At 38.5% G+C, this 27,486-nt stretch overlaps 1 protein-coding gene across 1 annotated transcript in view; it reads left to right on the top strand.

The window, feature by feature from the left end:
- The window catches only part of flii (FLII actin remodeling protein), a 71,375-nt gene that overhangs the window by 39,365 nt on the left and 4,524 nt on the right, over window positions 1–27,486 (top strand). The window contains exons 19-25 of the mRNA XM_059979673.1: window positions 4,852–4,956; window positions 5,044–5,235; window positions 7,778–7,963; window positions 14,123–14,262; window positions 14,560–14,767; window positions 23,615–23,769; window positions 24,366–24,426. Coding sequence (XP_059835656.1) covers window positions 4,852–4,956; window positions 5,044–5,235; window positions 7,778–7,963; window positions 14,123–14,262; window positions 14,560–14,767; window positions 23,615–23,769; window positions 24,366–24,426 — 1,047 coding nt within the window. The remainder of the gene's footprint in view (window positions 1–4,851; window positions 4,957–5,043; window positions 5,236–7,777; window positions 7,964–14,122; window positions 14,263–14,559; window positions 14,768–23,614; window positions 23,770–24,365; window positions 24,427–27,486) is intronic.

The raw sequence follows: 27,486 nt of genomic DNA, 5'->3' as shown, positions 1-27,486 counted from the left end.
ACCAGCAGTTGGGCTCAGAGTGAGGCTTTCCAGCCTTTTGTAACTTGGTTGGAAACTAGATGATGTAGTTGCTCACTTGGCCCTGAGCAGGTTCAGCACCTATGGCAGCAGATGCAGAACCACTATCTGCTAACATTTCAGGGCCAGAACACTTCATCAGTCCTGCTGAGTATTTCTAGCATTTTCTGTTTCTATTTCAAATTTCCAGCACCTACAGTTCTTGATTTCCATTAGAAAAATGGTATGTTCAGGGCTGTGACTATTTTTTAAAAAATTTGTCCAGAGATCTAGTTTAAAGATGACTTTTTTTTGACAGTTTCAAAATTGTTTGTAATTTCTTTTGTAAAGTTGTTTGGATTTTGTTTTAACAATTCTTTAACATGAAGATTCTGTGTATAGACCACCAATGAGATACGGGCCACACATTTTAATTCCACGTTCCATTCCCATTCTGATATGTCTATCAATGGCCTCCTCTACTGTCAAGATGAAGCCACACTCAGGTTGGAGGAACAACACCTTGTATACCGGCTGGATAGCCTCCAACCTGATGGCAGGACATTGACTTCTCTAACTTCCCTTAATGCCCCTCCTCCCCTTCTTACCCCATCCCTGATATATTTAGTTCTTCCCCCCCCCCCTCTTTTTTCCTCTCTGTCTGCCCATCACTCTGCCTGTTCTCCATCTCCCTCTGGTGCTCCCCTCCCCCCTTCTTTCTCCCTAGGCCTCCCGTCCCATGATCCTTTCCCTTCTCCAGCTCTGTATCCCTTTTGCCAATCACCTTTCCGGCTCTCAGCTTCACCCCACCCCCTCCGGTCTTCTCCTATCATTTTGCATTTCCCTTCCCCCCCCCCCCCCCCCACCTTCAAATCTCTTGCTATCTTTCCTTTCAGTTAGTCCTGACGAAGGGTCTCGGCCTGAAACGTCGACAGTGCTTCTCCCTATAGATGCTGCCTGGCCTGCTGCGTTCCATCAGCATTTTGTGTGTGTTGCTTGAATTTCCAGCACCTGCAGATTTGCTCGTGAATGAGATATGGGTCTTAATTAGGCCATTTGGCCCATTATGTCTGCTCCACCATTTCATCATAGCTGATTCATTTTTCCTCTTAGTCCCAATCTCCTGCTTTCTCCCTGTATTCCTTCAGACCCTGATTAATCAAGACTATACCAACCTGTGCCCTAAATATACCCAATTTTTGCCTCCATAGCTGCCTGTGGCCACAAATTCCTCAGATTCACCACTCATTTCATGAGGAAATTCATCCTCTTCTCTGTTCTAAAAAGAAATCCCTCTATTCTGAGGCCGTATCCTCTGATTTTAGACTTCCCCCCTACCCCCTATAGAAAACATCTTCTCCACATCTACTCTATTTAGGCCTTTCAACATTTGATAGGTTTCAATGAGATTTTCCTTTCATTCTTCTGAATTCCAGTGAGTAGAGGCCTAGAGCTATCAAACATTCCTCATATAACAAGCCTTTCAATCCTGGAATTGCTTTTGTACATCTCTTGAACCCTCTCCAATGACAGCACATCTTCCTTAGATAAGGGCCCTAAAATTGCTCAAGTGAGGCCTCAGTGACTTATGAAGCCTCAACATTACATCCTTGCTTTTGTATTCTAGTCATCTCAAAATGAATGCTAACATCAAATTTGCCTTCCTCACCCCAGACGCAACCTACAAATTAATCTTTAGGGAATCCTGCATGAGCGGTTCCATTTAGAAAATAGTCTGTGCTTTCAGTTCTTGTACCAAAGTGCATGACCATAGACTTCCCAACACTGTATTCCATCTGCCACATATTTGCCCATTCTGTCTAAGTACTTCTGTAGCCTCTCTACTTCCTCAAAACTACCTGCCCCTCCACCTAACCTTGTACTGTCCTCTAATGTGGCCACAAAGCCATCAGTTCCATTATCCAAGCCATTGACATATAACATAAGAAGAATCAGCCCCAACACAAACTCCAGTGGAACACTAGAAGTCACCAGCAGCAAGCCAGAAAGGGCTCCTTTTATTTCCACATTTGCCTAATGCCAGTCAATTCCATCCATACAAGTATCTTTCCTGTAGTACCATGGGATCTTAAATTGTGCCAAAGGCCTTCTGAAAATTTAAGTACCCAACATCAACCAATTCTCCTTTGTTTATCCTGCTTGTTATTTTATTAAAGAATTCCAACAGATTTGTCAGACAAGATATTTTCCCTTAAGGAAACCATGCTGATTATGGCCTATTTTATCATGTTCCTCCAAGTACCCTGAAACCACATCCTTAACAATCAGCTCCAACATCTTCCCAACCACTGAAATCAGACTAACTGGCATATAATTTCCTTTCTTCTGCCTCTCCCTCCTTGAAGAGTGGAGAGACTTAGCAATTTTCCATTCTTCCAGAACCATGTCAGAGTCCATTGATTCTTGAAAGATCGTTACTAATGCCTCCACAACCTTTTCAGCTGCCTCTTTCAGAAATCTGGGGTGTATGCCATCTGATCCAGGTGACTTATCTACCTTTAAACCTTTCAGTTTCCCAAGAACCTTCTCACACACTTCTGCTCCCTGATGCTCTTGAACTTGCATACTGCTAGTATCTTCCACAGTGAAGACTGATGCAAATTCAGTTCAGTTCTTCTGGCACTTCCCTCAGTACTACCTCCAGAATTACTTTCCAGTGGACCAATATCAAATCTCGCCTCTCTTTTACTATTTGCATATCTGAAGAAACACTTGGTATCCTCTTTCACATTATTGGCTACCTTACCTTTGTATTCCATCTTTTCCTTCTTTACGACTTTTTAAATTGCGTTCTGGTGGCTTTTAAAAGCTTCCCAATCCTCTAACTTCACACTAATTTCTGCTCTACTATATGACCTCTCTTTGGCTTTTATGTTGGCTTTGAGTTCCCTTGCCAGACACTGTTGTGTTATCCTGCCTTTAGAATACTTCTTCCTCTTTGGGATGTATGTATCCTGTGCCTTCTGAATTGCTCCCAGAAATTCCAGGCATTGCTACTCTGCTATCGTCTAAGTAGTGTTCCTTTCCAATCAGTAACTCCTCTCTCATGCCTCTGTAATTCCCTTTACTCCACTGTAATACTGATACATCTAACTTCAATTTCTCCTTGTTGAATTGCAGAGTGGGTTTGATCATATTAGGATCACTCATTCCCCCTAAGGGTTCCTTTACTTTAATTCTGGTTCATTGCACAACGCTCCATCCAGAACAGCTGATCCCCTGGAGGGCTCAACCACGAGCTGCTTTAAAAAGCCGTCTCATGGGCAGTCTAGAAATTCCCCCTCTTGAGATCCAGCACCAACCTGATTTTCCCATTCTACTTGCATACTGAAATGCTCTGTGACTATTGAAACATTGTGCTTTTGATACACGTTTTCTATCTGCCCTTGTAATTTGTAGACCACATCCTGCTTAGTGATCTGAGTATAACCATCCATCAGGGTCTTTTTATTCTTGCAGTTCCTTAGCTGTACCCACAACAATTTAATACCTTCCAATCCTATGTCACCTCTTTCTAATGACGTGATTTCATTTTATTTTAAACCAACAGAGCCACACCGCCCTCTCTGCCTACCTGCCTGTTTTTTTTTCAATACACTGTATATCCCTGGATGTTCAGCTCCCAGCTGTAATCTTCTTTCAGCCACGATTCAGTGATGCCCACGTTGTCATACATGTCAATCTGTAATTGTGCTTCAAGTTTATCTGCCTTATTTTGTATACTGCGTGCACTCAAAAATAATGCCTTCAGTCCTGTGTTCATCCTTTTCAATTCTGTCCACCTTTTACATTGCATCTCATCTAGTTGACTGCAATTTTGCCCTATCGTCAGCCTCTCCTTGTTAGCATTCTCACTACACACTGCCTCTGTTTTTATTAACCAACAACCTGAACCTCAGCATTATCACTCCAGTTCCAATCACCGTGCCAAGTTAGTTTAAACCCTTTAGTAAAACTGTCCACAAGGATATTGGTCCCCCTATGCTTTAGTTGTTTAAAACTCGTTCTTTCTACTCATGTGACTGTGTACATTTAAGTTTAAATCTCTATATTTAGATTACAATCCTGTCATACCCAAACTAAATTTTCAATCATATTGTCAGTCTTCTACAGAAGATTATTTACCTTTTGTATATTAATCTTCTATCTTAAAGCAAGTTCTTTGGGAGATTCCACTATGACCTGTTCCAGAAATCTTTATAAATGGATTCTACAATCTTAAAAGTTGATTTGATTTTTGTATACTGATTTTAGTCTTTCTTAATTATTGTAATGCCTTTTATTACTTGTTTCCACTGCTTTTATGTTGGTCTTTTCAAATTGTAGCTACAATTTGAATATTACTACTAATAACTTTCTATATCTTATTCTATAGCTCCACTCAAACTGATCTGACCTGCTGAATATTTCCAGTATTTACTGTTTTTATTTCACATTGCAAGCACCTATTTTCTTTTTTCTGTTCTACCTGATTATCTGGAAAGTCATGTACCCTGAAGTATTCAGTCCCCCCTACTGGATTAACCATTATCTTTTTCCCGTTTTCATTTCTGATTCACCAGTGACGTTGTGAATGCTTTATGCATTCAGATGGGAACTTAATCTTCACTTTGCATCCAATTTTCCTTACTTTTGTCTATATTCTGCATTGTGCTCAATCTCCTCCTGTCATTCTGCTTTTTATCATATAGCTTTTTATGCATATAGCAACTCTGTTATTATCTTGTACATTCTCTTCTCATGTTATACATCCCCCACGTTTGAACCCTTCCTCTCCCTTTTCCACCCAAGTACAGGTTTTAAAATAAAATGTTCCTGCTTTTTGTTCCTTAGGTTGGATTAGGCCTTGGATATCTGGAGCTTCCTCAGATTCATTACAAACTCTCTGTAGAGCATAAAGTGAGGCCAAAGGTTGACTTGTTGCCCGAAATGAGACTGGTATAGTGATTCTTCCCTTGTATAAATTCTAAACTCATCTTTGAAGCTTTCCTGTCAGTTGCCCATGAGCTTTCACTCTCATTTCAGCTCCAGAGTCTTTTAGATACAAAATCTGTCTATATTCTGGATTGTTGGTCAGATGTCTTCATCTGGATTGGACGCAAGTCTCCGCGATTGGTCAGAGCTGCAGCCTTGAAGCTGGGACAGGAACTGTGCTGCATGCTACATCGACCCAAACATGCTATTGTTATCCGAAACTTGGAGGGAACAGAATGTCAGGTAGGAAAATGTGGCTTGGGTTGCATTGGTGATATATAATTAAGCAATGGGGAGGGGGTCAGTACATCTCAATGTTGAGTTTTTGTTTTAGTAGTTTGTAGATTATAGAAGCACTGAAGGATTTCTCCAGTGGTAAGAAATAAATTATTTTGAGGAATGAGCTAGGTAAAGGTTAATGTGGTGAACCTTGATTCCACTGAAGTGATTTAGGCATGGGAATGGGGAGTGCAATAAATCACTGACTTAGAAAAGAACGTACAAAACCTACAGCACAATACAGGCTCTTCGGCCCACAAAGTTGTGCCGAACATGTTGTTACCTTAGGATTACTCATAGCTTTCTAAGCTCCATGTACCTATCCAAAAGTCTCTTAAAAGACCTTATTGTATCCGCCTCCACCACCATTGCTGGCAGCCCATTCTATGCACTCAGCACTCTCTGCGTGTTTTTAAAAAAAACAAAACAACTTACTCTGACATCTCCTCTTTACCTACTCCCAGGCACCTTAAACCTATGCCCTCTTGTGGCAGCCATTTCAGCCCTGGGGAAAAAGCCTCTGACTATTCACACAATCAATGCCTCTCATCATCTATCAGATCACCTCTTATCCTCTGTCTCTCCAAAGAGAAAAGGCCGAGTTCACTCAACTTGTTTTCATAAGGCATGCTCCCCAATCCAGGCAACATCTTTGTAAATCTCCTCTGCACCCTTTCTGTGGTTTCCACATTCTTCCTGTAGTGAGGCAACCAGAACTGAGCACAGTACTCCAAGTGGGGTGTGACCAGGGTCTTGTATAGCTGCAACGTTACCTCTCGGCTCCTAAATTCAATCCACCGTATACCTTCTTAACCACAGAGTCAACCCGCGCAGCTGCTTTGAGCATCCTATAGACTTGGACCCCAAGATCCCTCTGATCCTCCACACTGCCAAGAATCTTACCATTAGTACTATATTCTGCCATCATATTTGAGCTGCCAGAATGAGCCACTTCACACTTATCTGGGTTGAACTCCATCTGCCTTATTAATGCAGTCAGAATTCAGGAATGGCAATGGGGATCAGTATGAATTGCAGTGGCAAGAGGGCTAGAAGTTTCCATGCAGGACTATTGTTTGGGTTTATAAAGAGGGGTTTTGAAATTTTACTAATTGGACAATTAATAATTTCCACTTTCCTTGAGTTACTCCTTTTTTCAAATAAGTAAAATTTACTGTATTTGCTTATAGTGACACAAGATTTTCGATGGTATGATGGAATCCATTTGTCAGGTTAACTGTTCTGCTTTCCACAGATGCTTCCTGACTCCTAAGTGTTTTTGTGTTTTTGTTTCATATTTCCAGCATCTCCAATTCATCTGATTTTTTTTTATTAGAGATTCAATGCTAGCTGCCTGGGTCATGTCTGACAATAGTGAACACCAGTCTCTTCTTTCTCAGCTAGTCACTGACTCATTTCTTCTAGAGCACGAGTTCCCACCCTTTCTTGTGCCATGGACCAATACCATTACACAGGGAGTCTGTGGATCCCAGGTTGGGAAGCCTTTTGTATATTAATCTTCTATCTTAAAGCAAGTTCTTTGGGAGATTCCCTCTACACCCTCCAACCTCAATTCTACCAGGGTCATAGTCACTTCTGCCTCATCTCTATAATTTTGCATTGAACTACTTCTCCTTTAATAGTACTTTCTTCCTCCAAATAAAAGATGTTTAGCCTTATGTCCCTGTTTAAGTGGAAATACTGTATACATGCATGCCCTATTTGTATCCTACTTTGGTCTCTATGCTTCCCATATATTGATGCATTTTAGTCACCTCTGTGGCCAAATTTCACCATGCTCCCACCATCACGATGCTTCTCTGACGCCTCCTTTCCTTCTCAGTCTCCATTTTGATCAATGCCCAGTGAACCATTTACTCTTCTGGCCACCTTGCCTAATGTTTCTTTCACCCTAGTTTCCTGCAACATTATTCCATTTTCACAGTTCATCCACCTTTGTTATATTTCTTCTTATTTTCTACTTTTAAGAGCAAGTGCTCCCAGTACACTTTTTTTTTCCTTATCCTGTGATTTCTTTCCTTAGTTGACAACCATGTCCATTCCATTTCCCACACTTCTGCCACCACTCTTCTCCAAACACAAATCAGGATAGGATGCCTCTCTTCCTTTCCTCTCAGATTCAACAGATTATTATCCTCCATAATTTTACATACCATGCATATGATACCATAACTGGAATACTTTACTGCAGTCTAAAAGAACTGTTCCCTCTGTGATGTTCTAATACACTCCTCTGTCTTCACTAATTTACAATGACACTTTGTTATTGGAGGAGATGAAATTAATGACCTTTCCATCTGTGGCCATCTCTCCATTTCCAAGAAAGCACGACTTAAGCTGAAGGAACTACACCTTCTCTTCTGACCTAGTCATCCAGACTCAACCCTGACTTTAATAGTTTGTGATATTTGGCATTCCAGCATATCTCTTGATGGAGTAGTATTCATGGTTGTTCAGTAACAAATACGACTCTCTTTGTAACCAGGTGTTTAAATCTAAATTCCGTAACTGGGATGACGTTCTGAAGGTGGATTACACAAGAAATGCAGAGACTGTGTTGAAGAAAGGACTTGCAGATAAAGTGAAGAAGGATGCTGAGCAGAAAGACCAAATAAAGGCTGATCTGACTGCCCTGTTTTTGCCTCGACAGCCACCAATGCCACTCTTGGAGGTATTAACTGTGCCAAAGCAGAACTGTTGTTGATTTTGGGTCTGTAAACAAGCTTGAACAAATAGTTGTAAGGAAAGGTATTTTATAAGTCTGCCTGAAGATGATTTTGGGAAGTGGGTGGTCATAGTCTTAGGATAAAGAGTGGGCCTTTGGAGCTGAGATATGGAGAAATTTTCATTATTTGAAAGATCTGCAGTCTGCTCTCAAGCCGGCCTTGGAGGGAAGTACAGTTGCAAGAAAAAGGTTGTGAACCCTTTGCAATGACCTGGTTTTCTGCATTAATTACTCATAAAATGTGGTCTGTTTGTTATTTGTCACAATAATAGACAAATACAATCTGCCTAAATTAATAACACATAAACAATTGTACTTTTCATGTCTTCATTGAAAACATTGTTTAATCATTCACAGTCCAGGCTGGAAAAAGTAAGCAAACCCTTGTATTTAATAGCTGGTAGAAACTCCTTTAGCAGTAATAACCTCCACCAATCATTTCCTGTAGCTGCTGATCAGACTTGCACAACAGTGAGGAAGATTTTTAGACCATTTTGCGTACAAAACTGTTTCAGTTCATCAATATTTCTGGGCTGCCTTGCATGAAAAGTTTTCTTCTGTTCATGCCACAGCATTTCAGTTGGGTTAAGGTCTGGACTCTGACAGACATTACAAACACAAATTTTCTTCTTTTTAATTCATTCTGTTGATTTACTCTTGTGTTTCAGATGATTGTCTTGTTGCATCATCCAACTTGCATTAAGCTTCAGATGATGGACTACTGCCCTGACGTTCTCCTGTAAAATACCTCGATACAATTTTGAATTCATTGTTCCCTCAATGATTGCAAGCTGTCTAGGCCCTGAAGCAGCAAAGCAGCCCAAACCATGGTGCTCCTTCCACCATGCTTCACAACTGGGATGAGGTTTTGCTGTTGGTGTGCGGTGCCTTTTTTCTTCCAAACATAACGGTGTGCATTTCTGGGACAGTCTTATCTGTCTACAGAACATTGTCCCAGAAGCATTGTAGAACATCTAGGTGGTCTTTGGCAAACTTGAGATGCACAACAATTTTTTTTTTTTTGGAGAGCAGTTGTTTCCTCCGTGGTGTCCTTCCATGAACATCATTCTTGTTCAGTGTTTTTCTTGTAGTGGTCACATGAACAGAAAATTTAGGAAATTCTAGAGATTTCTTCAGGTCTTTTGCTGTTACCCTTGAGTTCTTTTTTACGCCCTTCAGCATTGCATGGTGTGCTCTTGGTGTGATCTTTGCAGGATGCCCGCTCCTAGGAAGAGTAGTAACAGTACTGAATTTCCACCATTTGGAGGCAATTTCTCTTGCTGTGGACTGATGAACACTCAAGTTTTTGGAAATACTTTTGTAGCCTTTCCCAGCTTCATGCATCTCTACAATTCTTCTAAGGTTCTCTGAAAGTTGTTTTGATCAGGGCATGGTGTACATAAACAGATCTTTCTGGAGAAGAGCAGGCCCTGTCAGTAACCTGACTTTATGTGTTTTTTTTTGTAGTGCAGGGCACCTCTACAACCCACACTTCCTATCTCGTCTCATTGTTTGGAACACCTGACTCCAAATAGCTTTTGCATAAGACATTACCCCAGAGGTTCATATACTTTTTTGAATCTAGACTGATTGTTTAAATGGTGTACTCAGTACTGACGAGAGGTATAATTGTGTGTTATTAATTTAGGTAGATTGTGTTTGTTTATTATTGTGACTTAGATGAAGATCAGACCACTTTTTATGAGTAATTAATGCAGAAAACCAGGTAATTGCAAAGGGTTCACAAACTTTTTTTCTTCCAATTTTATGTATATGTAAATACTTGAGAATATCGGGTGGAGACAGAGGTAGAATTACAAAACTATGTGAAGTTGGACAAGACAGGAAAGTGGATCCTGGTATGATCAGCAGTTATTTGAATGTGGAACAGATATGAGACTCTATGGATGCCTATTGGTTCAATTTTGCATGTTCTTGTGGACCTGATTTTTATCATCTTTAGTCTAGAAGTTTAAGGGGAGGCCTTACTGAGATGCTTGAAGTGTTGATAGGGTTGATAGAGGTATTGTTGACTGATGGGAGAGCTCTAATAGTTAGAGCATTACAGCACAACGAGTTCATACCAATCATGGGCTACACCCAACTAGTCCTAGTTTGCTGTATTTGGCCTATATGCTTCTAAGGCCCACCCCTCCATATACCTATTCAGTACTTCTCAAATAATAATATATTACCGGCCTCAACTATTTCTGGCAAGTCATTTCCATATGTTCATCACTCTTTGCATGAAACAGTTGTCCATTTGTGTAATTAACCAATTTGATTAGAGAGCTTAAGGTAAATGAACCTAAAGGAGACAGCGATCATAATTTGAATTCACGCTGCAGTTTGAAAGAGAAGATAAAGTTAGATCTCTCAGAATTTGTGGGTGAAAGGGAATTACAGAGGCATGAGAGGGGAGCTGGTCTAAGTTAATTGGAAGGGGACACTAGCAGAATTTATGGCAGAACAGCAATGGCTAGAGCTTCTGGGAGCAATTCAGAATGCCCAAGAGAGATTTGTGATAAAGAAGTAGTGTTCTGAAGGGCGAATGAGACAACAAGGTGAAGGTAAGCTAGCCAATAATGTTAAAGAAGATTAATAGCTGACAAGGAAGTCAAAGGCAACATAAAAGCAAAAGAGAGAGCATATAATAGAGCAAAAATTAGTGGGAAGTTAGAGCATCTTTTTAAAAAAAAAAACCATAAGGAGAGAAATGATGAAATGTGAAGGTAAATCGGCCAATAATATTAAAGAAGATACTAAGAGAAAAGATCAACTAAGAGTAAGATCAAGTAAAGAGAAGCAAGAGTGCATACTGGACTGCTAGAATATGATGCTGAAGAGGCAGTATTGGGGGGTGTAGGGAAAAGAAGAAATGGTGGACAAATTTAATAAATATTTTGCACCACTCTTCACTGTGGCAGTATGCCAGGAATTCAAGTGTCAGGGGCAGAAGTTTAATGCAGTTGCTATTACTAAGGAGAAGATGCTTGGGAAGTTGAAAGGTCTGAAGGTAGATAAGTCACCTGGACCAGATGGACTATACCCCAGAGTTCTAAAAGAGGTAGCTGAAGAGATTGAGGAGGCATTAGTAATGATCACTGGATTCTGGAATGGTTCCAGAGAACTGGAAATTTGCAAATGTCACTCCACTCTTTTAAGAAAGTAAGGAGGCAAAAGAAAGGAAATTATAGGCCAGTTATCCTGGCTTCAGTGGTTGAGAAGATGTTGTAGTCCATTATTAAGGATGAGGTTTTGGGGTTTTTGGAGGCACAAGATAAAATAGTCCAAAGTCAGCATAGTTTCCTTGAGGGGAAATCTTGCCTGACTAATCTGGTAGAATGCTTTGAGGAAAAGCAGGCAGGGTAGACAGAGTCAGTGCTTCTTTACTTGGCTTTTCAGAAGCCCTTTGACAAGGTGCCGCACACGAGGCTGGTTAACAAGATCAGAGCCCAAGATCAGGAAAGGTACTAGCATGGATAGAAGACTGGCTGACCGGCAGGGGGCAAAGAGCTGGAATAAAAGGGGCCTAATCCGGTTGGCTAATGGTAACTAGTGGTGTTCTGCATTGGGTCCACTTTTCACATTATATGTCAATGATTCAGGTGTTGGCGTTTATGGATGATACAAAGATGCGTGGGGGGCAGGTAGTGTTGAGGAAACAGGATCTTTGTGGAAAGAATTGAACAGATTGGGATAATGGGGAAGAATGTGGCCAATGGAATATAGTGTAGGGAAGTGTAGTCATGCACTTTGGTAGAGGGAATAAAGGTGCAGACTATTTTCTAAATGGGACAAAAATTCAAAAGTCAGAGGTGCAAAGGGACTTGGTTGTCCTTGTGCAGGATTCCCTAAGGTTAAGTTGTAGTATGAGTTGGTTGTAAGAAAGGCAAGTGCAATGTTGGAATTTTGAGAGGACTAGCATTTAAGAGCAAGGAAGTGATGCTAAGGCTTTATAAAGAGTTGGTCATTCTACATTTGTAGCAGTTTTGGGCCCCTTGTCTAAAAGAAATGCTGGCATTGGTGAGGGTCCAGAGGAGGTTCATGTGATTGAGGAGTATCTGATGGTTTTGAACCTATACTTGCTGGAGTTTAAAAGGGGGGGGGGGGGGTTGCGGAAATCTTATTAAAACCTATTGAATATTGAAAGGCCTAAATAGATTGGATGTGGGGAGGATGTTTCCTATAGTGTGTGAGTCTAGGACCTGAGGGCACAGCCTCAGAATGGAGGGATGTCCATTTAAAAACAGATGAGAAGGTATTTCTTTAGCCAGAAGGTGATGGATCTGTGAATTTCATTACCACAGAAGGCTATGGAGGCTAAGTCACTGAGTATATTTAAAGCAGATGTTGCCGTTTTCTTGCATTCGAGGTTACGGAGAATGGGGTTGAGAGGGATAATAAATTAGCCATGATGGAATGGTGAAGTAGACTTGATGTGCTTTATGGCCTAATTTTATTTTTGTGATTTGTGGTCTTCTTTCCCTTTCACCAGAGATCGATACCCCCTGGATTTGGGTTCCCTACCCTGGGGGAAAGACTTCTACCTTCACCTTATTTATGCCTCAATGTTAAACATTTCTGTGCAGTTGTCTTCATTTTCCTATGTATGTTCCAAAGGCCTAGTGTGGTTAATCTCTCCTTATAAACTCAGGTACTCTAAATCCTGGCACCATCCTCAAATCTTTTGTGGACTTTTTTCAGTTTAACCATCTTTTGTATAACAGGGTGACCAAAAGTGTAGCTTCATCCACAACTTTGTATAAACTGCAACATAGTGTCCCAAATTCTATAGTCAGTGCTCTGACTGATGAAGGCCAGCATTTTTCACCACTCTGTTTCTATGATGCCACTTTAAATTTATATTCCCAAGTCCCTCCATTCCATTACACCCCTTAAAGCACTATCACTCATACACCTACCTTGCTTTACTTTCCAAAATGTATCATGTCACAGTACACAGACGTAAACTCTGTAGCTAGCCCTGGAACAATATCCCCCTAAACAATATTCAAGGGAGTATACCTGTTAATGAGGGGAATGACCTAAACTAATTGCCTGTCCTCTAACCTTTCCTGGCGTTGACTAATCCATTTGAAGCCTGTAATTCGGGTGTGACCCACCTCAGTAAGCACCTCATCTACAAGGTTCTTGCCCTCCCAGATGGTCTTGAGTACATCGAACTCCAGCTCCAGTCCCTTGACCTGGTCTATCAGGTGATGCAGCTTGGTACACTTCCTACGTCATGCAAGTGGTGCATTCCGCTGCTTGAACTGCACTGAATCAGGGGCTGAGGATGACAAGCAAAAATAAATCCTTACTTGTCCTTGCCTGTGCTGTTTCATCAAAGCCTTTTGAACCAAGGCCTCATTTCCTTATTCTCATCATCTTTGCTCCAAAGATGTTTTATTGGATAGAATGTGAATTAACCAATCTATGAAATTTACTGTATTAAAGTTCCTTTCTCATCTCAAGAACCTGGGCCACTTATTCAGCCTTTTGGGCCAAAGCCTTTCCATTCCTACAGTGCCCCAATGTAGCATTGCTTTCTTCAACTTTTTTATTGGCTGCTGATGATTATTTGACCAATTTGACTGATTTCTTTTAAAGTCCTTAAAGTGAAACTCACAAGCAAGCACCGACTCCTCATTTAAGCACTGAATCTCACTTTTTCGTAACATTAACACATAATATTAGAGCTTGACTAAACAGGGTGATCTTAAAAACAATGTGAAAATCCGGAAAACTTTCCTGTTACATAGTGATGAGGTAAGGATAAGTTGGAGTGGTGAAACGATGATTGTTGAAAAAATATCATCTCTTTTTGAGATAGAATCTTGTTAGGTTAAATTAAAGAGTATCTATTCAAATTCGTTTTGAAGAGTGTGATTTCAACTATGATCTAATTTAATGGCAAGATTGGTTGAATGGTCTGACTTCTGTACTGTAGATGTTGGTACTGGCTGTAAACTTTTGCTAGAAGTTACCTTGCTAGTTCTTGAATTAAATGGTGTACCCTGTGTTAACCCTACAAACTCTGTATTGGTGAGAATGAAATTCAACTTGATTAGCAAACATTTGACTTTTAGTTTTAACCTTAAGGCTGAGCAGCTGATGGAGGAGTGGAATGAGGACCTGGATGGAATGGAAGGCTTTGTTTTGGAGGGAAAGAAATTTGCACGCCTTCCTGAAGAAGATTTTGGTCATTTTTATACACAGGACTGTTACGTATTTCTTTGCAGGTAAGCTTTTAAAGTAACTGTAATGGTACACCCTTGTATTTATATGAAAAAAGAATGGCTGGCAAATGTTTAAATCCATGGCACAATTATCTGCAGTGAACCATTTGAATTCTGTTGTACCTTGCTTGAGCTTATTTCACAAATCTTGTTTTCAGTTGTTTGAAATCAGCTATGCCATGATGAGCTTCTCAGGTCCGTGTATCTTACTGCTAAGCCCTCACTGCACTACATCGCCAATTATACATGTACTGTAGTAGATATGTTCTCAATAGTCTTTTTGAAATTTGCTTGAATCAGGTATTGGGTTCCAGTGGAGTATGATGATGATCAAAAGGACAAAGAGAAGGTGGAAGAAGATGGAGACGATGAAGAAAAGCAGCAGGAGGAAGATTTTCAGTGTGTGGTGTACTTTTGGCAGGGCAGAGAGGCTTCCAACATGGGATGGCTAACTTTCACCTTCAGCCTGCAAAAGAAATTTGAAAGCCTTTTCCCTGGCAAGCTAGAGGTAAGCACTTGGTATCAACATTACAGAAGTATTTCATCAGTTGGCCAAGATATAAAATGTCTGGAGGTATATTTGTGTTTACTCATCATGAGATTCCTTCTTTAAAGATTCTGACATTTAGGCAACAGTGTTAGGATTGTGCTAATGCCATGCAGGGTTTGAAAACCACTGCCAAGGCCAGCATGTATTCCCATGGTAAGTGGTTTGTAAAGGTGGCTTCATATCCACTCATCCTGTGGTAGAAATGCTCTCACAGTGATATTAGGATGTGTTTTAGGATTTGCCCAATGAGTATGAAAAGTACATGTTGATGTCATATATGGAGGAGATCATCACAGTGATTGTACCCCCATATACTTTGTCTTTCTCTTTTTAGCAATTAGAAATCTCAAGAATATCACCTTCATGTGGAAGCTCTAATCTTCCATCCTTCATTCCCCCAGTGATTTAGGTTACATCATGACTGGAGAGAATGGCTGCTCTACTCCTCAGAACTGTAGATGCATCTACATTATAATTAATATTGTTCCATTGTTTATGAAAATCTTTAAGAATAAGCCAGGGAGTTATAGGCCAGTGAGCTTAACATCAGTAATGGGTAAGTTATTGGAAGATATTCTAAGGGACTGGATATGTATTTGGATAGACAGGGAATGATTAGCGATAGTTAACATGGCTTTCTGCATAGTAGATCTAACCAATCTGACAGCTTTTCAAGGAAATTACCAAGAAGTTGATAAAGGCAAGGCAGTGGATGTTGTCTATATGGATTTTAGCAAGGCCTTAGCCAGAGAGTGGTAGTAGATGGTTGCCTTTCTGACTGGAGGCCTGTGACTAGTGGTGTGCCATAGTGATTGATGCTGAGTCTGTTGTTGTTTGTCATACATATCAATGATCTGGATGATAATGTGGTAAACTGGATCAACAAAGTTGCAGATAACACCGAGATTTAGTGTTCTTAGGAATAAAAATAGGTAAAGCCTGAAAAAGATATAAAAATTTAGGAAGAATCTTCATTTTAATTGAATTAATTCAGCCAATTAGGGATAAAGAAAGAGGAGACCATTTAGAAAGCGTCTTTTTCACATAATTCAATAAGGGGTTTTAAGTTTTCTTTAAATAAATTCTTGAAGTTTTTAGTAATTTTGGTCCAATTTTGGTCACCGACCTACAGGAAAGATGTCTTTCTTTCTTTCTAAATCTTTTTATTAATATTAGTAATATGGACAGAATACAGATGATATATTGATAAAGAAATTACCAACATACACATTCCATTACGTATGAAAAAAAACCATACATAATAGTTACAATATAAATGAGTTTACCAAGACATAAGCCATAAGATATAAGTATGGACATAGTAAATCTAAATATTTCATAATGTATAATATAAAAAAGAAAGAAAAAAAAACAAAAAAAAATTTATATAATGCAGAACTAGCTAATCTAATCTAATAACTATAACTAATAAGTAATATAAAAGAAAAAAAAAGCGGGCTGTTTATAATATCTCACAAAAATAAGTATTCATCAATGCCGTCACTTCCGGTCCTCTCAAAATACATAAGCTGAAAGCTGGGAAATCAAATGAACTTGGCACAGGGTCATATTACATCATATGAAAATGTTGAATAAATGGTCTCCATAACTTTTCAAATTTAATAGAAGTCTCAAAAGTACCACTTCTAATTTTTTCTAAATTTAAACATAACATAGTTTGAGAGAACCAATTAAATACAGTGGGAGGATCAATTTCTTTCCAATTCAACAATATAGATCTTCTAGCCATCAGAGTTAGAAATGCAATCATTCGACGGGCTGAAGAAGATAAATGCAGTGAATCTAACATTGGTAAACCAAAAATTGCGGTAATAGGATGAGGTTGTAAATCAATATTCAAAACCGCAGAAATAATATCAAAAATATCTTTCCAATATTTCTCCAAAAATGAACAAGACCAAAACATGTGAGTTAAAGACGCAATTTCAGAATGACATCTATCACAAATAGGACTAATATGAGAGTAAAAATGAGCTAATTTATCCTTGGACATATGGACCCTATGTACAACCTTAAATTGTATTAGTGAATGTTTGGCACATAACGATGATGTATTAACTAATTGAAGAATTCTATCCCAATTCTCACTAGAAATACTAAAACTAAGCTCTCTTTCCCAATCCTGTTTAGTCTTATAAAGAGGCTCTGAACGTATCTTCATAATTATATTATAAAGTTTTGAAATAAGCCCTTTTTGAAAAGGGTCTAATTCAAATAAACTCTCCAAAATATCTGAAGGCACAAAATTTGGAAACGTAGAGAGTACAGAACTTAAAAAATGTCTAATCTGTAAATATCTAAAAAAATGAAATCTCGGCAAGTTATATTTGTTGGATAATTGTTCAAAAGACATGAAACAATTATCTAAAAATAAATCAGAAAATCTTAGTAATCCCTTAGTTTTCCAAGCTGAATAAGCTTGATCTATAATGGAAGGGTGAAAAAAACAATTAGATACAATAGGACTATTTAAAACGAATTGAGTCAACCCAAAAAATCTCCGAAATTGAAACCATATACGCAATGTATGTTTAACTATCGGGTTGTCAATTCGTTTCGGCAATTTAGAAAGAGCAAAAGGGAGAGAAGTCCCTAAAATAGAACCCAAAGCATAAGCTGATACCGATTTAGTTTCTAAACTCACCCAACAAGGGCCAAAAGATCCACCCCCATCTTTCAACCAGCATAACAAATATCTAATATTAGCTGCCCAATAGTAAAATCTGAAATTAGGTAATGCTAACCCGCCTTCCTTTTTTGTCTTCTGTAAATATGTTTTACCTAACCTGGGATTTTTATACTGCCATATATATGAAGAAATTTTAGAGTCAACATTAGTAAAAAAAGATTTCGGGATAAAAATTGGTATCGCTTGAAAAATATATAAAAACTTAGGTAAAATAACCATCTTAATAGCATTAATCCTACCTATTAGAGATAGAGACAAAGGTGACCACTTAGTAAACAAACCTTTAATCTGATCAATTAAGGGTAAAAAATTAAATCTAAATAAATCTTTATGGTTTTTTGTGATTTTGATCCCTAAATAAGTAAAAGAGTCATTAACTAATTTAAAGGGTAAATTTCCATAAATTGGGACCCGTTTATTTAATGGAAACAATTCACTTTTATTAAGATTTAACTTATACCCAAAAAACTCACTAAATTGAGCTAATAATGATAAAACTGCTGGAATGGATTTCTCCGGGTTAGAAATGAATAGTAATAAATCATCTGCATACAAAGATAACTTATGAATATCTGTCCCACGTTTAATACCCAAAATATCCTGTGATTGTCTGATGGCAATTGCCAAAGGTTCTAAGGCAATGTTAAATAGTAATGGACTAAGAGGACATCCCTGTCTAGTGCCCCGAAATAGGCGAAAAAAGGGAGATCTTTGATTATTGGTAACCACTGAGGCTACTGGAGTATGATAAATCAATTTAATCCATGATATAAATATCGGACTAAAATTAAACTTCTCCAACACATTAAATAAGTAAGGCCATTCAACTCTGTCAAATGCTTTCTCCGCATCTAATGAAATCACGCATTCTGAAGTATCATGTGAGGGAGTATAAACAATATTCAACAATCTAATGTTAAAAAAAGAATAACAATTTTTAATAAAGCCAGTTTGATCATCTGAAATAATTTTGGGTAATACCTTCTCCAATCTAGATGCCAGTAACTTAGAAAAAATCTTGGAGTCTACATTCAATAAAGATATAGGTCTATAAGAAGCACAATTAGTAGGGTCTTTATCTTTCTTCAATATTAGAGAAATGGAAGCTCTATAAAAAGATTGTGGCAAATTCCCTAATCTAATGGCCTCCTCAAAAACCTTACCTAACCAAGGGGAAAGAGTAGCGGAAAAAAATTTAAAAAATTCAACTGTATAACCATCTGGACCCGGTGCTTTCCCAGAATTCATTGAGGAAATAGCCCCCTTAATTTCTACATCCGTAATAGGAGTATCCAATATCAAAAGATCATCAGATGATAACCTTGGAAAATTTAATTTTCCAAGAAAATCAGACATGGTATTATAATCTTGAGGAAATTCAGATTGATACAGGGAGGTATAGAAATCTTGAAATGCCTTATTTATCTCATCATGATTAACTGTCAGATTCCCATTCTGCTGACCAATCTTAGTGATTGGACGTTTAACCAGAGCATTCTTCAATTGACTAGCTAACAGTTTACCAGATTTATCACTATGTATATAAAAATCAGATTTAGTTTTCATTAATTGATTTTCAATCGAGGATGTAAGTAATAAACTATGTTCCATTTGAAGTTCAACCCTTTGTTTGTAAAGCTCCTTACTAGGAGCAATCGAATATTTCTTATCAATCTCTTTAATTTTATCAACCAATAAAAGAGTTTCCATCTTGATACGTTTCCTCAAACCAACAGAATAAGAAATAATCTGTCCACGTATATAAGCTTTAAAAGTGTCCCAAGGTGTTCCGTAGGAAATATCATCTGTAGAATTAGTTGAGAAGAAGAAGTCGATCTGCTCCTCCATAAATTTTATAAAGTCAGAGTCTTGCAACAAGGTAGAGTCAAATCGCCATTGTCTAGCATTAAAAGCTGTATCCGTAAATTTCATAGAAAGTAATAACGGAGCATGATCAGAGATAGCTATAATATCATAGTTACAACCGATTACTAATGGAATAAAACAAGAGTCTACAAAAAAATAATCAATTCTTGAATAAGAGTGATGAACATGTGAGAAAAAAGAAAACTCTTTGTCATTAGAATGCCGAAATCTCCAAACATCAAAAACTCCATTGTCAGTCAAAAAGGAGTTAATACAAGTGGCTGACTTATTAGGTAAAGTCTGAATAGATAAAGATTTATCCATCAGAGGATTTAAACAACAATTAAAGTCACCACCCATTATTAACTTATATTCGTTTAGATTGGGTAAAGAAGTAAATGAAGACTTAAAAAAGTCAGGACAATCCACATTTGGAGCATAAACATTAACCAAAGCAACCTTTTTATTACAAAGTAAACCCGTAATTAACAAAAATCTGCCATTCGGATCCGAAAAAATATCATGTTGAACAAATGAAATAGAGGAGTCAATAAAAATTGAAACTCCTTTTACTTTAGCATTCGAATTTGCGTGATACTGTTGACCCCGCCAAAATCTAAAAAAACGAAATTTGTCCTCCCTCCTCACATGAGTTTCTTGTACAAAAATGATATGAGCATTAAGTCTTTGGAATACTTTGAAAATCTTCTTTCGTTTAATTGGATGATTTAAACCATTAGTATTCCAAGACACAAAATTAGTGGTCTGAGCCATAATTCTATAATCAACCCTTTGGTATAGAAAGGGTTAACCAACTTATAAACTCATGCACCCGGAAGAGGAACAAAAGTAGTGAGAAGACCCGGAAGTGACGACAACACAGACATATTTGAAGTTCAAAAACAGCCCGAATAAAAAAACTAACACAAACTGGTACAAAAAAAATAGAATTAGAAAACAGACCATCCCCCCACCCCCCGAGAAAAAGAGAAAAAGCCAAAATATGACTTAAAAAGAGAAAAAGTAAGACTAATCCTACCCCCATGTCAGCTGAAGAACACTCCATATAAAAAGGATATATATAAAAGAATCACCCCGACTTTAAAAATAAAATCGCTATAATAAAAACCATATTTCTAAGTATAGTTAGTTGTAAAAAGAATAAAAATATAATCACTAAAAAACAATTATAACTCGGGTTCTGGCCCAGACAAAACAAAAAATATTTAAGCTAAGATAAGCGACGCATTGTACGGAAGAAACGCGAAAAATATAAACATAATGCCATCTTAAGCAAAACCAAAAATCTTTTCCAAAAAACCACCATCTTAATCAAGGAAAAATCTACCTTCAAAGAATTAAAAATATACCTTTGAAGGAACAAAGTTAATAGACAAGTATGTAGTTAAATGATTAAAGTGTATAAGGCAAAACAATTAACATGACGCAAACACACTTTAACTTGAGTGTAAAGTGTAGGATGAACCTACACCAATAACCAGATTATAATTCTGGTTTAAGAGATCGAGAACCATCTTACACGATTAGAATCATTCATTTATTAAAGACTGGTGTCTATAGCAGTAGGGAAGTTCTCCTCCAGATATTTTCTCGCTTCTGAAGTTGAAAGGAAAACTTGTCGTGGAGCATTCGACGGAGAAATTCGAAGCTTCGCAGGGTATAGAAGCGCAGGTTTCAGAAGGAAAGATGTCAGTAAGATTGAAAAAGTGCAGAGGAAATTTACAAGGATGTTGCCAGGACGTGAGGTAGAAGGAAAGGTTGAATGGATTTGGGTGTTATTCCCCAGAGCAGGGGTTCCCAACCATTTTTCTGCCAGTGAGCTTTGCCATTTGGACCCCAGGTTGGGATCCCTGATCTAGAACGTAGGAGAATAAGGGGAGATTTGATAGAGGTATACAAAATTATGGAGAATATCCATAGGGTAAGTACATGCAGTTTTTTTCAACTGAGGGTGGGTGTGACTAGAATTGGAGATCATGGGTTAAAGGTGAAAGGTGCAATGTTTAATGGGAACATGAGGGGGAATGTCTTCACTCAGAGCATGGTGAGAGTTTGGAACGAGCTGCTAGAGCAAGTGATGGATGCCAGTTTGATGTCAGCATCATAGGTACATGGATGGGAGGATATAGAAGGACTAGGCTGTTTAAATATTTCAGCACAGAATAGATGGACTGAAAAGCTGGTTTCTGTGCTGTAGTGTTTTATGACTCCAATATGTTTGCTGGTACTGGAAGTAGGGAAGTCAAACTGCTTACTTTGATTGAGATAGATAGATAGATACTTTATTCATCCCCAAGGGGAAATTCAACATTTTTCCAGTGTCCCATTCACTTATTGTAGCAAAACTAATTACATACAGTATTTAACTCAGTATAAATATATGCATCTAAAATCACCCTCCCAAAAAGTATTAATAAATAGCTTTTAAAAAGTTCTTAAATAGTTTACTAAAGTGCATTGAGTGGTAACATAAGTTCAGTCCTAACCCCGGCACATGTCCTAACATGTCTTGCCCCTGGTGGTTGAATTGTAGAGCCGAATGGCATTGGGGAGTAATGATCTCTTCATCCTGTCTGAGGAGCATTGCATTGACAGCAACCTGCCGCTGAAGCTGCTTCTCTGTCTCTGGATGGTGCTGTGCAGAGGATGTTCAGGGTTTTCCATGATTGACCGTAGCCTACTCAGCGCCCTCTGCTCTGCCACCGATGTCATACTCTCCAGTTCTGTGCCCACGACATGGAGATTTTTAAATCTCTTGAGATTTGTAGTAGTTGTTGGCCATTGTGTATTCCATCCTGTTCCCTACTAATGCCTGGATGTTGGTTGAGAGAATCTGAGATAGCAAGTGTGCTGTTGCCTGAAGTATATAACCTGATTCAGTAGCTATAGCATTTGTGTCTTGCCAAGGTGATTTTATGGTAAATGATGATTCAGAGATGTTGATGTTGGAGGCTCTGGGGATGATAGTGCCTTGAATTCATGGAAGGTATTTTAATCTTCATAGATACTCATTAATACTGAATGTAATAGTCACTACCAGCCAAAGCCTAAATGTAGTCTGGTCTTTCTGGATACAAGTAGGAGCTACTTTTCGAAAAAAATTTTGATTGAAACACAGCACTGATAGTTACAGAACTGGGGGTGGAAAGCTTGGGCCTAGACTGCTGCTCTGAGGAATTCATGGTGTCCTACAGCTGAGATTTAAATGTCAACAACCACCTTCTGTGCTATGGTGTTCTTTTCCCTTTGATCCCTATAAATGTTAACAGTACTGCTGTTCATTGATTGTTCTGCATTCCTTGGCCAGTCTGTCTACATGGTCATGCAGAGTGAATGTGAATGAAGTGCTACTTTAATGGAGCACTAATGTGGGAATTGGTTACTTCTGGTTTATTCACCTGTATTTGCCAGGTTCATCTCTCTCATATTTTAAAAATGATAATCTTCTGGATAATCTCTGAAATGGAAGGTTTTTACTTTGGATAATTAGAGCTTCCACATTTCTATCCTTCATTCCCTCAGTAACTTGGGTTGCACCACTACTGGGGAGGATGACTGTTCTACTTTTGAGAACTGTTAATCACTAATTAACTAATTAGTGATCAACAATTATCTAATTCCTCTTATCTATTTTTATCCAGTACACTGACAGCATTTTGAGATACGGCAGATGTGAAGGCCCCAGGAAACATGCAGAAAGGGTTTACTAGAATGTTGAGCAATTTCGGTTGGACCAAAGAGGCTGGGTTGTTCTCCTTGAAACAACGTAGATGAGAAACTTTGCAGATGTACCTAAGGTTATCACCGCTTTAAGCAGGCTAAATTAAGAGAAGCTATTCACAGTATTTGTAGGTTCCAGGGATGTAGATTTAAATTTTGGGGCAGAGGTATGAGGTAGAAGAGAGAGAAAAAAATCTTTACTCAGAGTAATTCTGATCTGGAATCCATTGATAGCAAGCTAATTGAGTGAGGTATAGTGACTAAAGAGATGGTGCAGAAAGGAAGGTTTTATATCCCTACAGCATTGGGACAGGTTCCTGTACAGACTGGATCAGTTGCATCTCAATAAAACATGACCAGTATTCCAGCAGGGCTATTTGTCGGTACTACGAGAGAAGGATGACACAAATTTGGCAGGGCAATGGGAATAAGGATGTAAAATTAAACAGTTTATACAAAGGATTTCTGTCTTTTTTTGTGTGTGTTAGGTAGTACGGATGACCCAACAGCAGGAAAACCTTAAGTTTCTATCTCACTTCAAAAGGAAATTCATTATTCACAAAGGGAAAAGGAAAGCTCCAGAGAATGGACTGCAGCCCAGCCTCTATCATGTTCGGACCAATGGTAGTGCCGTCTGCTCCAGGTTTGACTTTACAGATTTATCTTTAATGTGCATCGTTCCTTTTCCTTCATTCCTTCTTGCCAATGGACACCAAATCTATTTTAGGAGCAGGGGCCAAAACGTTTCCTGAGTCACCTCATTACTTTGAGGATACGGTTGTTACTGTAGAGAATGGTTTTCACTGATACCCATCTTTTTCAAGGACTCTTCTCTTGTTCTTGATATTTATTGCTTATTTATTATTATTTTTATCATTTTTGTATTTGCACAATTTGTTGACTTGAGCATATTGGTTATTTATTTGCCCTGTTGGGTGTGATTTTTCATTGATTCTAGTGTTTCTTGTGTTTACTGTGAATGCCCACAAGATAATGATTTTCAGGGTTAGAAATCTGAACTTTGCACTAACTTTACTTCCCTTGAATGTATGTCATAAACTGTAATCTTTGCACTATTTGCATAAAGGTTTACTCTGGATTCCTCTTTTGGTTTGCTTGTTAATTTCTTGTAATAATGTCCTTTTGGTTCTTGTGCACTTTCTCTGATTTAAATGTTCATGCCCAGAGATGGATAAGAGATATTAAGTTCATATTTTAATGAATATTTGTTATTTCTAGATGTATCCAGATCAGCACGGATTCTAGTATGTTAAACTCAGAGTTTTGTTACATCCTTAAGGTAATATTTGAATTTATGAGCAATTTATCTTAATTTGAAGCTATACTCTCACCTATGTATAAAACTCTCACCCTACGCCCTGTGTATATAAAGCGCTGTCCAAGTTTCTAGGCCTGTTGAATAATATTTGACTGGAAGATAGGGTATTAATCTTAAGGGGCAATTTAATGTTGGTCGGACAGCTGGAGCGTGTACAATCTCTGGATTGCTGCCTGTGCTACGCACCAGTGAGAATAAGAATAGGAGTATTTAGCAGATGAATGCGTAGCTGAGGAATTGGAGCAAGATTTCAAATTTCTGGATCATTGGGACATTGTACAAAAGGGACAGGCTACACCTGAACCTAAAGGGGTCAAATATCCTTATGGACTGGTTTGCTGTAGCTATTGGGGAGGGTTTAAACTAGTTTGGTGGGGGGGGGGGCTGTTTGTTTACAAACAGAGATGGTGTGTCGTGAGACTGTCAGGAAGAACAGGCAGATGACGGCAAAATTACAGTCAGTGGGATGAGTTGCATTGTAAAAGGGGACAAAATTGAAAAGGATGACGAATACAGGACTGAAGGTGTTAAATTTTAATGCACACAGTACACAGAATAAGGTAGATGATCTTGCAGCACAGTTAGAGATTGGCAGGTATGAAATTGTGGGCATCACTGAGTCATGGTTGAAAGAAGATTATAGCTAGAGCTTAACATCCAAGGATATGAATTGTATCAAAAGGACAGGCAGGTAGGCAGAGGAGGTGGCATGGTTCTATTAGTTTAAAAAAAAATATCAAATCAAATCCTTAGAAGGAAGGGACATAGGATTGGAAGATGTAAAATCCTTGTGGGTGGAGTTAAGAATTGCAAGGGGCCTGATGGGAGTGATATACAGGCCTCCAAACAGTAACCAGGATATGGGCTACAAATTACAACAGAAAGTAGAAAAGACTTGTAATGATATGATGGTTGTGGGGGATTTCAACATATAGTTAGTTTGGGAAAATCAGGTTGGTATTGGATCCCGAGAGAGAATTTGTCAATGAGATGGCTTTTTAGAGCAGCTTGTGGTTGAGCCCACTAAGGGATCAGCTAATCTGGATTGGTCGTGTGTAATGAACCAGATTTGATTTGGGAGCTGAAGATAAAGGAAGCCTGAGAAGGCACTGAGCATAATATGATAGTACTCGCCTTGCAATTTGAGAGGAAGAAGCTAGTTACATGTATCAGTACAACAATGGGGTAAAGGGAATTAGAGGCATGAGAGAGGAGCTGGCAGAAGTTGATTGGAAGGGGACACTAGCGGATTTGATTAGAGCAGCAATGGCTGAACTTCTGGGACCAACTTGGAAGATGCAGTGTAGGTGCATCCTAAAGAAGAGGGAGTATTCCAAAGGGTGGATCATACAACTCTGACTGACAAGGGAAGTCAAAGCCCACAGAAAAGCAAAAGAGAGAGCATATAATAAAACAAAAATTAATAGCAAGTTAGAGGATTGGGAAACTTCTAAAAGCCAACAAACAGAATGGAATTTAAAAAAGTCTTGGTGGGGGGGGGAAGCTGAAATATGAAGATAAACTTGTCTTTGATATTATTGGCTAGCTTTTCTCTTATACAAGGTGTAAAATAAAGGCAAGAGCAGACCTCTGGAAAATAAGGGACAAAGAAATGGCAGGCAAACCAAATTAGCATTTTGCATCAGTCTTTACTTGAAGATACTGGCAGTGTGTCTGGGGCAGTAGTGAATGCAGTTGCTATTGCTAGGGAGATGATGCCTGCGAAGTAGAAAGGTCTGAAGATAGGTAAGTCACCTGATCCAGATGTACTAAGTTCTGAAAGATGTAGCTAAATTCTTGAAAAATTACTTGTAATTTAAGAGATAAATATGAAACATTTTTGAAAATTTGGCGCCCTTATTTACAAAAGACAGGATTAAATATATAGGTGCTCTGAAGATAAAATAACTGGTTATTTGTGGAAAGAAATAAATATATATACTAAAGTTATGACGAACTCCGTGGAGCATGTGGGGATCTTCCGATATCCAGGCACTCTTTCTTTTTTCTTTTTCTTTTCTTCTATAGGGATGTTAGGGGGGAGGGGCTAAGGGGAGGGGGGGAAGGGTAAATAATCTTTTTTCTCTTTCTGTAATCATTTGAAAACTCAATTTTAATTTTTTTTAAAAAAGTAGCTAAGGAGATTGTGAGGGCATCAATAATGATCTTTCAAGAATCAGAAGTCTCTGACATTTTCCAGAGGACTGAAAAATTGCAAATGTCACCCCACTCTTCAAGAAGTGAGGGATGCAGAAGAAAGGAAAATGTAGGCCAACTAGCCTCACCTCAGTGGTGGGGAAAATGGAATCAGTTGTTAAGGATGTAACAAGTACCTTGTACCTTGAAAACACGTGTTGAAGTAGGCCAAAATCAGCATGGTTTCCTTATGGAAAAATCTTGCCTGGCAGATCTGTTGGAATCTTCTGAGGAAATAACAAGCTTGATAGACAAAGGAGATGTTGTGTTCTTGGATTTTCAGAAGGCCTTCAACAAGGTGCTGCACACCATGCAGCTTAACAAGAGCCCATGGTGTTACAGGAAAGATACTAGTGTGGACAGAGCATTGGCAGATTGGCAGGAGGCAAAGAGTGGGAATTAAAAGAGCCACCTCTGGCTGTTGGACCGATTATTTTTACGTTACATATTAATTATTTGGATAATGGGATTGTGGCCAACTTTACAGATGAAACAATGATAGACGGAGGAACAGGTAGTGTTAAGGAAGAAGGGTGGATGCAGAAGTTCTTAGATTAAGGAGTATGAGCAAAGAGTGGTAGGTAGAATACAGTGTCAGGAAGTGTATGGTGATGCACTTTGGTAGAAGGAATACAGGCTGGACCATTTTCTAAACGGGGAGAAAATTAAAAATTGGAGGTACAAAGAGACTTGGGAGTCTTTGTGTAGGGTTCCCTTAAGGTTAATTAGCAGTTTGAGTCAGTGGTGAGGAATACAAATACAATGTTAGCGTTCATTTCAAAAGGACTAAAATATAAAAGCAAGGATGCAATGTTGAGGCTTTAT

This window comes from Hypanus sabinus, chromosome 9, assembly GCF_030144855.1.
Source record: "Hypanus sabinus isolate sHypSab1 chromosome 9, sHypSab1.hap1, whole genome shotgun sequence".
Taxonomy (NCBI): domain Eukaryota; kingdom Metazoa; phylum Chordata; class Chondrichthyes; order Myliobatiformes; family Dasyatidae; genus Hypanus; species Hypanus sabinus.
This window is presented reverse-complemented; position numbering and strand designations above follow the sequence as displayed.